This window comes from Anomaloglossus baeobatrachus, chromosome 5 (genome assembly GCF_048569485.1).
Source record: "Anomaloglossus baeobatrachus isolate aAnoBae1 chromosome 5, aAnoBae1.hap1, whole genome shotgun sequence".
In the NCBI taxonomy this organism is placed as follows: domain Eukaryota; kingdom Metazoa; phylum Chordata; class Amphibia; order Anura; family Aromobatidae; genus Anomaloglossus; species Anomaloglossus baeobatrachus.
In genome coordinates this window covers 25,876,121-25,891,200 of record NC_134357.1, presented here as the reverse complement: position 1 = coordinate 25,891,200, position 15,080 = coordinate 25,876,121, and the positions used below count along the sequence as shown (strand labels likewise).

The window sequence follows — 15,080 nt, the reverse complement described above, 5'->3', positions numbered from 1 at the left end:
GTCTTCAATGTGAATCTACAATTTTCAGAGTCCTGAAAATAAAGAAAACGCTTTGAATGAGAAGGTGTGTCCAAATTTGTGGTCTGTACTTTATGTGTTTGTGTATGGATGTGTGTATGTTCACGACAGTCTCTTGAACTATTCTCCTGTTGATATCTGGAGACACAAGTTGCTGTTGAGTAGTTGCTTTCGCTGGCGTCTCTACATTATATATACACCCAAGACCAATACTCGCACTTATCTTATGACTTCTTGCAGAAAATGTTTTTTCCACACGTAAAGGTCATGAATTTATGATCATTGAGGTCCTCATTGTAACCATTCATCATATTTAGATTATTCATCTTGGCCGTGGTCTATATCCTCAGGTTGTTGATTTGTAGCAAAGGATGCGGCCACTAATGGACAAAGTTACGGCTAAATGTAGACACGGCGTTGTCACTCGCAGCCATTCAGACTTTGGTTGGATCATGGATGACCATGAAGGCGTCCAGCTAATAAATAAATGGTTTCTAGAAGTTGTTCTGTCGAGAGAGGCGCGTGGTGGAAATATAGTAGGTGGAAGGTCTTCAGAAGTCATGAAGCGAAGGACGTGGGCGGTGGAAAGTCGTGTCACCGAAGACTTCTTCTAATAAGTCAAGAACAGAGTAGTACCTTCCGCTCTGCTACGTATGCTCGTTTTCATGGAAATGATGTGATTTTCAGGACACACCCTGCTTTGTTTTGTGCCTATAAGTTCAGTATTACTGGATATCAGTCACTGACTTAAGCCTCTTTCACACGTTCGTGAAAAACCACGCACGTTTCTCATGGACGTGTCAGAGGTGCGTTTTGCCCTCCATGAGCCGTGTTTATGGGCTACGTGTGTTCTCTGTGTGTTATTCGTGATAACACACGGAGAACAGGAACTTTCTGCTCACCTGTCCCTAGCTTCGCTGTCCGTGGTGCTGATCTTCGGTCTCCGGTCCTGCAGACTCCCCGCTGCTGCTGCTTCCGGCCGCAGTGAAGTGAATATTCAATGAGCATAATGAGCGGCGGTCGGCAGCAAGTGACAGCAGCGGCAGAGACTGCAGGGCAGGAGAAGGTGAGTACAGTTTTGTTTTTTTTCCGAGACACATGTCTTCTCTCCGGTGCGTGTCACACGGAACACATCCATGTGGTCCGTTTGCATTACGTGTGATACTGGAGAGAAAACAGACATGTCAGCGTGAGAAACACACGGACACAGTAAGTACGGAACGGACACACGTTCCGTGGGCAAATACTTACGTGTGTCCAAAACTATAGGAATACCTAGGTCTACGTGTGTACGTGTCTCCGGTACATGAGAAAACTGCCAAACACGTACCGGACACACGTGCATGTGAAAGAGGCCTTATAAAGGGGGGGTTGAATGAAATACCTACACGCCTTACCCATAGTAGTTGTGCCTAATCGGCCTCACATCAGTTATGGTAATGAGGCTCCCATGTCCCCTTTCTATTACAGTCTATGGGAAATACATATTATTTTTTATTTACTTTACTCTCTTGTATAGCACAATGCTTTACAGACATCATCATCATCATCATCATCATCACTGTCCCCATTGGGGCTCACAATCTAAATTCAATATGTCTCTGGGAGGAAACCCAAAGGGAGAACATACAAACTCCATGCAAATGTTGTCCTTTTTAGAATTTGAACCCAGGACCCCAGCACTGCAATAGTACTAACCACTGAGCAGCTATACAGTGCTAACCACTGGGCTCCCGTACAGTGCTAACCACTGAGTCACCATACAGTAGTAACCACTAACCACTGGACACTGATAACCACTGAGCCATCATATAGTGCTAACCACTAAACCACCGCTCAGTGCTAACTGCTGAGCAACCATACAGTGCTAACCACTAAACCACCACTCAGTGCTAACCACCGAGCCACCATACAGTTTTAACCAATGACCCACCTTCAGTGCTAACCAATGAGCCACTTATCCACCATACAGTGCTAACCAGTGATCCACTGTACAGTGTTACCAGGGATCCAACATACAGTGCTAACCACTGAGCCACTATACAGTGCTAACCACTGAACCAGTGTGCAATATTAACCACTGAGCCACCGTACAGTGCTAACCAGTGATCCACTGTACAGTGCTAACCACCGAGCCACCGTGCTGTACCATGCTGGTATTATCGGGGGTTCCCCTGGGACAAGTTTTGTACTTTTCATTGACTAAAGGCCCCGTCACACACAGAGATAAATCTTTGGCAGATCTGTGGTTGCAGTGAAATCATGGACATATTGTTCCATTTGTACACAGCCACAAACCTGCCACTGATTGTCCACAATTTCACTGTAGCCACAGATCTGCCACAGATCTGCCACAGATCTGCCACAGATCTGCCACAGATCTGCCACAGATCTGCCACAGATCTGCCACAGATTTATCTGTGTGTGTGACAGGGCCTTAAGGCTATGCCATGGATATTGTACTTTAACCCCTTCACCCTTTTATGACATATTATCATAACATAAGAATTTGCGGTTTTGTATATCCTGCCACTAAAAAAAACAAACAAAATAAAACGCAATAAAAATTCCCCTAAAAACATTTCAATAAAAAACACAAGTCGCTCAACAAGAAGACGAGCCCCGACAAAGCTCCATCAGGAAAGATGCGCTATCTCCAACACAAAATAATTAATTAAATATTATTTTTATGGTGAAAAAGTAATAAAACAAAGGAACAATATACATTTATTATGGCATAAGATTCCCGACCCTGAGGAAACAAAATGTGTCCATTGGATACCAAAGATTTTATATATATATATATATATATATATATATATATATATATATATATATATATATAAATCACAATTGAATTTCCTTTTTTTTTCCCATTCCAGCCACTTTTCCTCCAAGGAAGCGATAATAAAAGTTATATAAGACAATATATATCCTAATATAGGGATATTACAAATGCTGCTGTGAGGACGGAACTATCAAAAATGTAACACAAAAGGAAAAACTTGTGTGGCCGTCAGTAAGTAGTGATGTGTGTTATGGGTTGTGTGTCTGGCTCGCAGCTTCCGGGGCGAGTATTTTGGGGGGATGACGGTGTAAAGACGTCAGTAAATTTGCATTTTGTAACACAAGATTAAGGAACAGAATTAGGGAAGTGCATGGCGGAAAGTTCATCGAGAATATGGGGAGGTGGGGAGCTGGAGCTGGAGGAATATGATTTGCATACGGGACGTGGTGTGACCTGTTCTCCCGAAATCTGAGAAGAGACTGTCTGTATCTTATTATCTAGGTATGGATGTGCTGGGTCCCACACCCATCTCTCCTGCTCTCCCTAATTACAGGGTTCCCTCCATTACCAAGCCTCTGTCATTAGATACCTGCATTTAGTCTTTTACCCTGTGGAATGTATATATTTGTTGTTACAGAACATAGCACAATACTATACTATCACAGAAGAACTTTTTTGGAGGCAGGGGTGCAATAAATGTAGCAAAGTTCAAAGGTTTTGCTAAAATTATTCAGTGTTTGGAATATGAAGGAAAAAATCTCATTCCCAAAAAAGCTCATGATGTACATACAAAGGCATTCAGAATGGAGTTTATGTCGGAAAATCATGGAAGAATATGCATGGACGAAGGAACAAATCCTTACACAGCCCCCCAAAAATAGTAATCCAAAAAGTTGCATCTGAAGTCTAAGGGCTAGTTTGCACGCTGCGACATCGCAAGACGATGCTGCGATGTCAAGCGCGATAGTCCCCGCCCCCGTCGCAGGTACGATATCTTGTGATTGCTGGCGTAGCGAACATTATCGCTACGCCAGCTTCACATGCACTCACCTGTCCTGGGACGTCGCTCTGGCCGGCGATCCGCCTCCTTCCTAAGGGGGCGGGTTGTGCGGCGTCACAGCAACATCACACGGCAGGCGGCCAATAGAAGCGGAGGGGCGGAGATGAGCGGGACGTAAACATCCCACCCACCTCTGTCCTTCCGCATTGCAGCCGGGACGCAGGTAGGAGATGTTCCTCGCTCCTGCGGCTTCACACACAGCGATGTGTGCGGCTGCAGGAACGAGGAACAACATCGTACCTGTCGCTGCACCGGCATTATGGAACTGTCGGAGCCTACACTGATGATACGATAACGACGCTTTTGCGCTCGTTAATCTTATCAAAAAGGATCTGCACACTACGATATCCACTGCGACGCCGGATGTGCGTCACTATCGATTTGACCCCACCGACATCGCACCTGCAATGTCGTAGTGTGCAAAGCCGGTCTAAATCTAAAGCAATAGGCCTGGAATTTAGGGAGAACGTATAGGGCACATGTCCTTGGGCCACCACTACTTTTGGAACTAGTCCGCGCTTACCAACAACCTACCCTACCTGATACCATCATATTGGAACTAGTCCGCACATACCACCAACCTACCCTACCTGATACCATCATATTGGAACTAGTCCGCGCTTACCACCAACCTACCCTACCTGATGCCATCATATTGGAACTAGTCCGCGCTTACCACCAACCTACCCTACCTGATACCATCATATTGGAACTAGTCCACATATACCACCAACCTACCCTACCTGATATCATCATATTGGAACTAGTCCACATATACCACCAACCTACCCTACCTGATACCATCATATTGGAACTAGTCCGCATATACCACCAACCTACCCTACCTGATACCATCATATTGGAACTAGTCCGCGCTTACCACCAACCTACCCTACCTGATACCATCATATTGGAACTAGTCCACATATACCACCAACCTACCCTACCTGATATCATCATATTGGAACTAGTCCACATATACCACCAACCTACCCTACCTGATACCATCATATTGGAACTAGTCCGCACATACCACCAACCTACCCTACCTGATACCATCATATTGGAACTAGTCCGCACATACCACCAACCTACCCTACCTGATACCATCATATTGGAACTAGTCCGCACATAACACCAACCTACCCTACCTGATACCATCATATTGGAACTAGTCCGCACATACCACCAACCTACCCTACCTGATACCATCATATTGGAACTAGTCCGCATATACCACCAACCTACCCTACCTGATACCATCATATTGGAACTAGTCCGCGCTTACCACCAACCTACCCTACCTGATACCATCATATTGGAACTAGTCCGCGCTTACCACCAACCTACCCTACCTGATACCATCCTATTGGAACTAGTCCGCGCTTACCACCAACCTACTCTACCTGATACCATCATATTGGAACTAGTCCGCACATACCACCAACCTACCCTACCTGATACCATCATATTGGAACTAGTCCGCATATACCACCAACCTACCCTACCTGATACCATCATATTGGAACTAGTCCGCACATACCACCAACCTACCCTACCTGATACCATCATGTTGGAACTAGTCCGCGCTTACCACCAACCTACCCTACCTGATACCATCATATTGGAACTAGTCCGCATATACCACCAACCTACCCTACCTGATATCATCATATTGGAACTAGTCCACATATACCACCAACCTACCCTACCTGATACCATCATATTGGAACTAGTCCGCACATACCACCAACCTACCCTACCTGATACCATCATATTGGAACTAGTCCGCATATACCACCAACCTACCCTACCTGATACCATCATATTGGAACTAGTCCGCACATACCACCAACCTACCCTACCTGATACCATCATGTTGGAACTAGTCCGCGCTTACCACCAACCTACCCTACCTGATACCATCATATTGGAACTAGTCCGCATATACCACCAACCTACCCTACCTGATATCATCATATTGGAACTAGTCCACATATACCACCAACCTACCCTACCTGATACCATCATATTGGAACTAGTCCGCACATACCACCAACCTACCCTACCTGATATCATCATATTGGAACTAGTCCACATATACCACCAACCTACCCTACCTGATACCATCATGTTGGAACTAGTCCGCGCTTACCACCAACCTACCCTACCTGATACCATCATATTGGAACTAGTCCGCATATACCACCAACCTACCCTACGTGATACCATCATATTGGAACTAGTCCGCATATACCACCAACCTACCCTACGTGATACCATCATATTGGAACTAGTCCGCATATACCACCAACCTACCCTACCTAATACCATCATGTTGGAACTAGTCCGCGCTTACCACCAACCTACCCTACCTGATACCATCATATTGGAACTAGTCCGCATATACCACCAACCTACCCTACCTGATACCATCATATTGGAACTAGTCCGCACATACCACCAACCTACCCTACCTGATATCATCATATTGGAACTAGTCCGCATATACCACCATCCTACCCTACCTGATACCATCATATTGGAACTAGTCCGCACATACCACCAACCTACCCTACCTGATATCATCATATTGGAACTAGTCCGCACATACCACCAACCTACCCTACCTGATACCATCATATTGGAACTAGTCCGCACATACCACCAACCTACCCTACCTGATACCATCATATTGGAACTAGTCCGCACATACCACCAACCTACCCTACCTGATACCATCATATTGGAACTAGTCCGCGCTTACCACCAACCTACCCTACCTGATACCATCATATTGGAACTAGTCCGCACATACCACCAACCTACCCTACCTGATACCATCATATTGGAACTAGTCCGCGCTTACCACCAACCTACCCTACCTGATACCATCATATTGGAACTAGTCCGCACATACCACCAACCTACCCTACCTGATACCATCATATTGGAACTAGTCCGCGCTTACCACCAACCTACCCTACCTGATACCATCATATTGGAACTAGTCCGCACATACCACCAACCTACCCTACCTGATACCATCATACCCAGAAGAGTTAGAGAGGTGGCCAGGTTTCCAGTCCAAAAATATAAAGACCTTTTTCCCTTTTAGATATACAGTCACAAGGAGTTTTTTATAAAGATCACCTACTGTCATGGCGGTGTTAGAAGCTGTGGAGACTACAGATTCTGGTACTCTGCCTGCTGACTTCTCTGATGTCTGGGATCAGCTTAGGCAGACTCGGGTGTCCACCCACAGACTTGTAGTTCATAGGCAGGATAGCAAGAGTTAATCCCTGCTGGGCTGCTTATTAGTCTTCTTTGATCACATGTTGTGGGGGAGCCACTCACATTCGCTCCCGTCCTATGTATGCTGGCTGGACACTTCCAATAATGCCAGGTATAGCTTCTCTATACTGGTCTGGAGAAGCGTTGCAATCCAGACTTACTGGTAGTTGTAATACTTTATTGCTGTGAGTGGTTGTGGTATTAACCCTTGTTCTTCTTTTGTTGCTGCCTTACTTCTCTTACTTTTCTCCTTAGTTTCTTATTGTTTGTTCTTATGAGTTTGCAGTGTGGCTGAATTTTGTTTTTTCCCTGTCCATCTTTATCTGTGTTGCCATCACTTTCCTGCCCCTTCCTTCTTTGGGGGTGGGAACAGTTTAGTTCTGGTCAGGAGTATAATAAGGCACGAGACTCCAGCATCTCCACCATCAGGGGTAATCCGGAGGTTAGAGATAGCCTAGGGTCTCCTAGTGTGAAGGACATTGTATGAGCCCCTGTCCCTCACTATCCTGCAGTCACATCATGACACATACTTTTTAAAAAAAAAAAAAAAAAATTCCAGTATATGGGATTTTTCAATATTTTATTTACATAACCATGGCCCCATCTGACGGCCAATCCACATTCCATGGTTGTGCATCTGGACATAGGGCTCAGTGTAATAGCAAATAAATCATTGGGGGAGACTCAAGTTGTTATTTCCTTTTTGTTGGATTTCATTCTAGTGGACATGTTGCGGTGAGGCCTTTCTAGGGTTATCCCAAACTATGAAAATGGACATAAGGACCTCCTCTTCATGAGTCCACTGGCAGCTCCACAGGCCACCTAAGGCACCATCCACTTAGAACTTTGCCACTTCTGTTGGATGTTCTCAATTTTCATGAATTCACAGTTGAACCCCCAACAAAGCCATAATGTGCAATGAGACAATCTTGAGTCCAGACGGCCTCTGTTTACGCCATCATCCAATGGTTCACGTGGGCATAAGAGAAAACAAAGTGCCAAAACGCATTGTGAATGGTGCCTGGATCATGACTTGAATATCTTGGGCCCATGATATGAAAAGACCTGAGATCCCTTGGGTCCCCCAGACATAGGCACCTGGGTGGAATATTACCACATGAGACCTCCATAACAATGTATCTGATGATCTATATATGTTGTAAACCCTTTTAATGTCCGGGAAACTATATTTCCCCGATGTTAAGGTTGTGAATTCTCAGCCTTATCACGTTGATCTTGTGCAACAGCTTTGTGGTCTCGTGTCAGGTTCTCCTTTTTACTGAATGTCTCTGGAACCACAATCTGCACAGAGCTTTCATGTGTGCGCCGTATCTGGCAATGACCTCGTTATCTGCACGTGACAAGGATTTCCGGCTGTGATAGACTCAGCGATAAAGAATCAAATACAACTGTTAAAAAGCAAGATTATGCAAAGTATGGAAAATAGTTTTGTCTGATACTGGGAAAAAAGTCCCACGTCAGAGGGCAATTGAGTCCAAAGTCGGACACCACATACGTCCATGGTCCCGGTGGTTCATTAAGACCTGCCACGCATATATATCCCATTTATACTCTCTCTTGGTGCTCACTGCTGCATATACATTCCCCCATCCCTTCACGTCAGGGTCAACCATTTGCCTAGTCTCAATTTCTATGGGAAACAAAAATATAAGGCACACGGTCTAGGGAGTATTGTACTTACGCAGAGTCAGCGCTACAAGTGGGCAACCTCGGCTTTTCCCAAGGTGCGCCATTTGTTAGTTTGCAAAACTGTTGTGTTCCATTTTTGCTTTTGCAGGTGGTGTGGTACTATTGTTAATATTTATTATTATAGCACCATTTACTCCATGGCACTTTACAAATTAACGTCATCGTCAGTACTTGTAATGATTACTTCCATACCTTTGGAAGTCCATGTCTCTATTGTTTCATGATCCATTGGAGAAATTTTATGCAAAGGGACTGACAAGTGCAGGAGCTTGATTTGCATCCACAGATCTCCGTCCTCTCTCCTGCTTTCCCCTCTCCGTGCCGGACCTCCTGTAACCTGCTCCTTGTAATGCAGTCACTACTTACTGGTTATACAAACAGAAGAGTAGTCAGGGAAGCCGGGGTCTGGTAACAGGAGGACACATATGGATTCAGGGAGTACACAGAGGCGAAGTCATGTCACAATCCAGAGGTCAGAATTCCAGGAAGGCACGTAATAGATTCAGGGAGTAAATTGAGACGTAGTCAGATAACGGTCCGAGATCTAAAGCCAGGAAGTCATGATAGGAACAGGCAGCTGGCAGAGAGGAGTCAAAACAACAGTCCGGGGTCAAGAAACAATAGATTAGAACAGTAGCAGGAACACAGGCCAACAGCACAACAACTGAACCAGAATGTACGACTGGCAAGGTTCTGGGAGAGCATGCAACAGTAAAGAAGCAGATCAGTTACCAGGAAGATGGAACACCTGAGTAATCAGCACCTCCCAGAACCATCATGGAATCCTGCGCTGTCAAACTGGCAGCTCAGTAGCTCAGGAAAATACAGCAAAGCATCTCCAGTGCAAGATGCTCTGCACAGAGGAATCGTGTCACTGCCAGCTCAGTAGTGCAGCAAAGTGCAGCAGAGCATCTCCTAGTGTGCAAGATTCTCTGCACAGAGGAATCGTGATACTTCCTCTGGCCAACATCTCGCTCAAGAGCCATCAATCTCGGGGGACGGCGCATGGGCTGCAATGTTCTAAACATGTTGCAAGATTAAGAGTATCTATGTGTGCATACGGCTCCCCCAGGAATGCCACCACCTGCGTGAGATATCAGTCTCTGTGACCTGCTCCCCACCTAAGATCTCACGCAGACACCTTTATTCTCACGGACCGCATATGCACAGATGGATAGTCTAGCTCTCTGAACGTCATCAGGATGTTCTTACGCATGCACAACCCGTAGATTGACTGCGCCTGAGTGAAATGTCGGCAATGGGGCAAGTCAAAAAGAAGAGTCAATCACTGGCAAGAGGCTGGCCAGGAAAAATAAGAAAGAGAGGCTGGAGAGCTGTAACTATAGACCAAGTCAACGCACTTACGAGCTCATTTGAATAAGAATTTGAGATGGATTACAAGACAACAGAGACAAATACTAATAATATGTAGGTATTGAAGTAATCATCTCTACAGGGACTTTAATTTGGGGTCAAAAAACCTGTTCACAGGTTTGCTTTAATTTGGAGGTCTGGCTTAAGATTTGATTTCGAGACCTGGCATGGAGGTCTGATCGGGGGGATCCGATTAATTTAGTGGTCTGGTCTGAGGTCTGAATTAATTTAGCGGTCTAGTCTCGGGTTTTATCAATTTAGAGTGTCTGCAACATTAGGGCAATCTTGGCCCCAGTGGTCGACTTTCCATAACTGTACAACCCTAGGCTCTTACCTAGTTTGCCTATATAAAACAAGCGTAGCTGCAGAATGATTTTATAGGGCAAAATATATGGAAAGTCATAAAATGAATCAGGGGAAAAAGTTCAATTTTCTAGTTTAAATAAAGACTTGTTAATAATTATCAGCGAGTTCACAGAGGAACTGTATCATGGCGGAGGATGGTTAGAGGAAGTAAGTCCTTTTACAGATCTGAAACCTGTCGAGTCGACATGACATAGACTTCTCTCTATATAGATTTGTATGTGATTGGAAAGTTTTATTGCGACTCCTGTAATTTACAGCTTTGCGCCTAAGGGAGATCTACGTGGGTGGTATACTATTCACCCTAAAAGACCTGATTAGTCTGTTCCTTTTGAAGAAGGAATGAGAACTTTTTGTGTCAAGTCTTTAATATTGTATTCGATAATTGGGGAGTTCGATTGCTCTAGAACTTGCCGAACAGGATCATGAAAGTGGTTCTCCAGGATTTACGAAATCATTGACCAAGGACTTCCCATGACTTGATAACTATGAGAGACCGTAATGGTCCTTCATTGTTGAAACAAGCATATCGGTGCATCAACGTGGATGACTTTACTGATACTTCTCCGTCTGGGAAGATGTCAACCACGTGGATGACTTTACCTGATACTTCTTCGTCTGAGAAGATGTCGACCAATTTCTGAATTTTCCAAGTATGTGACTCTTGGTTGCTAGTCTTCATGATGCCTCGTGAGCTGGAGCCATTCAATGACCTTATACTTGTGATATAGCTCTTATAAATCCCTTATTGATTGCTTCTTTACTAATAATGAAACAATAACAGCTTCCATCTTTCTTTCTCCTCAGATGGTGATGCTTCTATCTTTGCTTGGAAGCCAATGGAGTCTTTGGTTCGGCTCCTCAGTCCTTTCAGTGGTGGAGATGGTAGAGTTGGTCTTTGATGTCGTGGCCATCAGCGCGATGATCCTTGCTACTCGTTACCTCACCAAAACTAAGGAGTCAATGGAAGAGACAGGAAGAGCGCCAACGCCCGACCCCTCCTATGGACATAGGGAACACCCGATCCCTCAGAATCTACATGACGCCCCTTCACAAAGTCAATTTAGAGTCGTAGCTGATATCACTCCACCTCCGGCCTATGAGAGTCTCGACTTGAGATCTGTGGGTGGAGGATCCTCTCGTAATTCCAGTCTTCGCAGTCATGTTTCATATCGTTCTGAGGCTCCATGGAGGGAAGAATAAGAAGGGCGGAAATAGGTAGAGCAAATAGAACTAAATCAGTATATAAAAGAGCAGAGGTATAGGGTAAAAGGTTAAATAAGACATGGGAATTTATGACGCTGACCAAACTTGACCTAATTTCTCTTTGTAGTTATCAGTCATCAAAACAAGTTAAAAAGTCAATTTCCTGACCCCAAAATGTTTTGATTTAGATGGAAACAAAAATCACACCTTACATTACCTTATTACATAGAATTGAAAGTAAATTTACTACAATATCCAAAAGAAAAAGATAAATCATGCTAAGAAATGTTACTTACAAGGGTTTTTACTACTTTTTTTAAAATAAAAAACAAAACAGAACGATTAATCTTGGCCCGACCCTCGATATTCTCCCCTTCATGTGACCCTGTTGGTCTCCTGATTAATTCTTCCCAGCTGTGAGACATCTTGTAAACTCTGCAGCCAATCATTGGCCTCTGATTAGCTGCAGTGTTAACATTCCGTCCAATCACAATTTAATTTCTTGTTCAAAGAGAATGTAGAGGCTGCAGCCAAGCAATGGCCGCTTATTGGCTGCAGCAGTCACATGACCACCAGCCAGAAGAGGAAATCAGAAGACTAGTGGGGGAAAACAGTCAGCATTGCCGCAGAATGGCAGGGTCCAGTAGATGAGCATCTCATCTTTTTCAATACTCCCATGAGCCCATTTTTATTATAAAAAAAAATGTAGTTAGAAAAACCCTATAATGATGAAACAACTCAGGAGGTCGTTCTAATTTGGGAAATCTTTCTACTTTAATTTAAAAATATCAATACTACATAACTTTGTAAAACAATGTAAAAGTGTCATCTTTCTCACCTTCCAGCAATTAATTTAGTTGTTCCCTCTATGTGAAAACGTCTATGCCTTTGAAAAAAAAATCTATGAAATAAAGTAAAAAAAAAAGTAGGAGGAGGGGGATGCTGCTGCATTTTCCCTCTTTCTGTGTTAGTGAGACTGCATGCTGTGAGAGGGGAGGAGGAGCAGAAAGATAGAGACATCTGATTGGATCAAAGCATTGCATTCTGTGAGAGGGGAGGAAGATCAGAAGGGGAAGACATCTGATTGGATTAAGAGCATCACATGCTGTGAGAGGGGAAGAGGAGCAGATGGAGAGAGACACCTGATTGGATCACAGCATTGCATGCTGTGAGAGGGGAGGAAAATCAGGATAAATATGTCTGATTGGATCAGAGCATCACATGCTATAAGAGGGGAGAAGGAGCAGAATTTTGAAATATTTGATTGGATCAGAGCCTCACATGCTGTAAAAGAGGAGGAGCAAAAGAAGTGGGGAAACATTTGATTGGATCAGAGCATCACATGCTGTGAAAAAGGAGGAGGATCACAAATGGGGAAATATTTGATTGGATCAGAGTATCACATGGGGTTAGAGGGGAGGAAAAGCAGAAGAGGGAATATATCTGATTGGATCACTTCATCACATGCTGTGAGATGGGAGGAGGAGCAGAAGTGGGGAGACTGATTGGATCAAGAGCATCACATGCTGTGAGAGGGGAGGAGGAGCAGATGGAAAGAGACACCTGATTGGATCACAGCATTGCATGCTGTAAGAGGAGAGGAAAAGCAGGATAAATATGTCTGATTGGATCAGAGCATCACATGCTGTGAAAAAGGAGGAGGAGCAGAAATGGGGAGATATTTGATTGGATCAGAGTATTACATGGGATGAGAGGGGAGGAAAAGCAGATGTGGGAAAATATCTGATTGGATCAAAGTATCACATGCTGTGAGAGGGGAGGAGGAGCAGAACTGGGGAGTCATCCAATTGGATCAGAGCATTGCATGCTGTGAGAGGGGAGGTAGAGCAGAAGTGGGGAGTCATCCGATTGGATCAGAGCATTGCATGCTGTGAGAGGGGAGGAAGAGGAGAAGGGAAAAGACTTCTGATTGTTTCAGAATACTGAGCATAACACTATCAATCCACCAGGAAGATCCCGCTTGCAAAACAGCATTTAAAAAAATAAATAAAAAAATGCATTGTCAAGTAGCAGAGGCATGGGAAAAGGGAAAGGAAATTTGATTGCAGAGACAGGAAGAAACCAAAGAAAGAACAATGCGGTCAAGTTTCCTGAACTTAATTCATAAAAAAAAAACAGGAAAAACAGACGATCTGCTTTATATACACTAAATCATTCACACGTCTGATTAATGCATCATAGAAAGGCATAATATCCATGTAATAAAAAAATCAATGATAAAAATTGATTCCTTAATTATACGTTTTCCAATTATTTATAATACTAAATGAATATTATTAATCAAGATATAAGGAAATCTATCAATGGGATTGTTCCATAATTGAATAAAAATGGAAATGACTTATTTTATACAGTCAGTGTTAATATAATGCTGCCACTTAGTGCCCAAATAATACCGTACCACCACCATACAGTTTTTAAAATAATAATAATATAGTATATCCACATAACACTAACAGGTTCTGCCGCCCACTGGCATGTAGGGTTTAAATAATACCACCATACAATGTTTAATGTGGATACTATAGTGCAGTGTAATTTTTTCCCCCAGATCGTGATGTTACAGTATTTTGTACAGACCAGCAATGGACCGTAGGAGTCAGACGTCCTGCTCTACCTCCTTATAACTGGAGACCATGTTATATCCGCTCTTACAAAGCTCTAATATTGATGTACGCTCCTGATTAGTAAATCGTTCCAAAACACTAGATGTGTGATTGTAATAACGCAGAGGTTCTTGACCTCGTCTGTACAGAGGAGCGGGGGAGGGGGATGGGGGGAGGTTTCCTTTTTTAATCAAGTGTTATTTCCTCTTCTTTCATGCATTGTACAAATCAACACTAATTTAACCATTTTCTGTACAACTAATATGTAATCACTCGAATAAAAAACAATAAAAACAGATTCCTGATTCATGACTGCAATGAAATGTGTGATCATCATCAGTCATTCGTTGACCTAATATTGCAAGGTCAGCAAAAAACGCCAGTTTGGGTAGAACCATCCGACTATGTTATATCATGATCTGTTGAGATTCACCTCTTATCCCTTTGGTTCTTTTCATGCCATTCTCCATATTAAAAACACATGCATGCTCAGAGGAAGCGAGAATGCATATGTGGCACCCCAGTGGTCCGGTTGCCATAGTAATATTGCCCTCCTTACAAGGGGTGATACTATGCCTGGTAGCAAGGGGGTGGGTTTCCCATGCTAGGTACTCCAGCATTCAACACTTCCTACTCCGGA

At 43.7% G+C, this 15,080-nt stretch overlaps 1 protein-coding gene across 1 annotated transcript in view; it reads left to right on the top strand.

The window, feature by feature from the left end:
• SCNN1A (sodium channel epithelial 1 subunit alpha) overlaps positions 1–14,747 on the top strand; it is a 108,710-nt gene extending 93,963 nt beyond the window's left edge. The window contains exon 13 of the mRNA XM_075348339.1: positions 11,415–14,747. Within this exon, the coding sequence (XP_075204454.1) occupies positions 11,415–11,810 (396 nt within the window). The 3' untranslated portion in view covers positions 11,811–14,747. The remainder of the gene's footprint in view (positions 1–11,414) is intronic.
• The last annotated feature ends 333 nt before the right edge of the window (positions 14,748–15,080 follow it).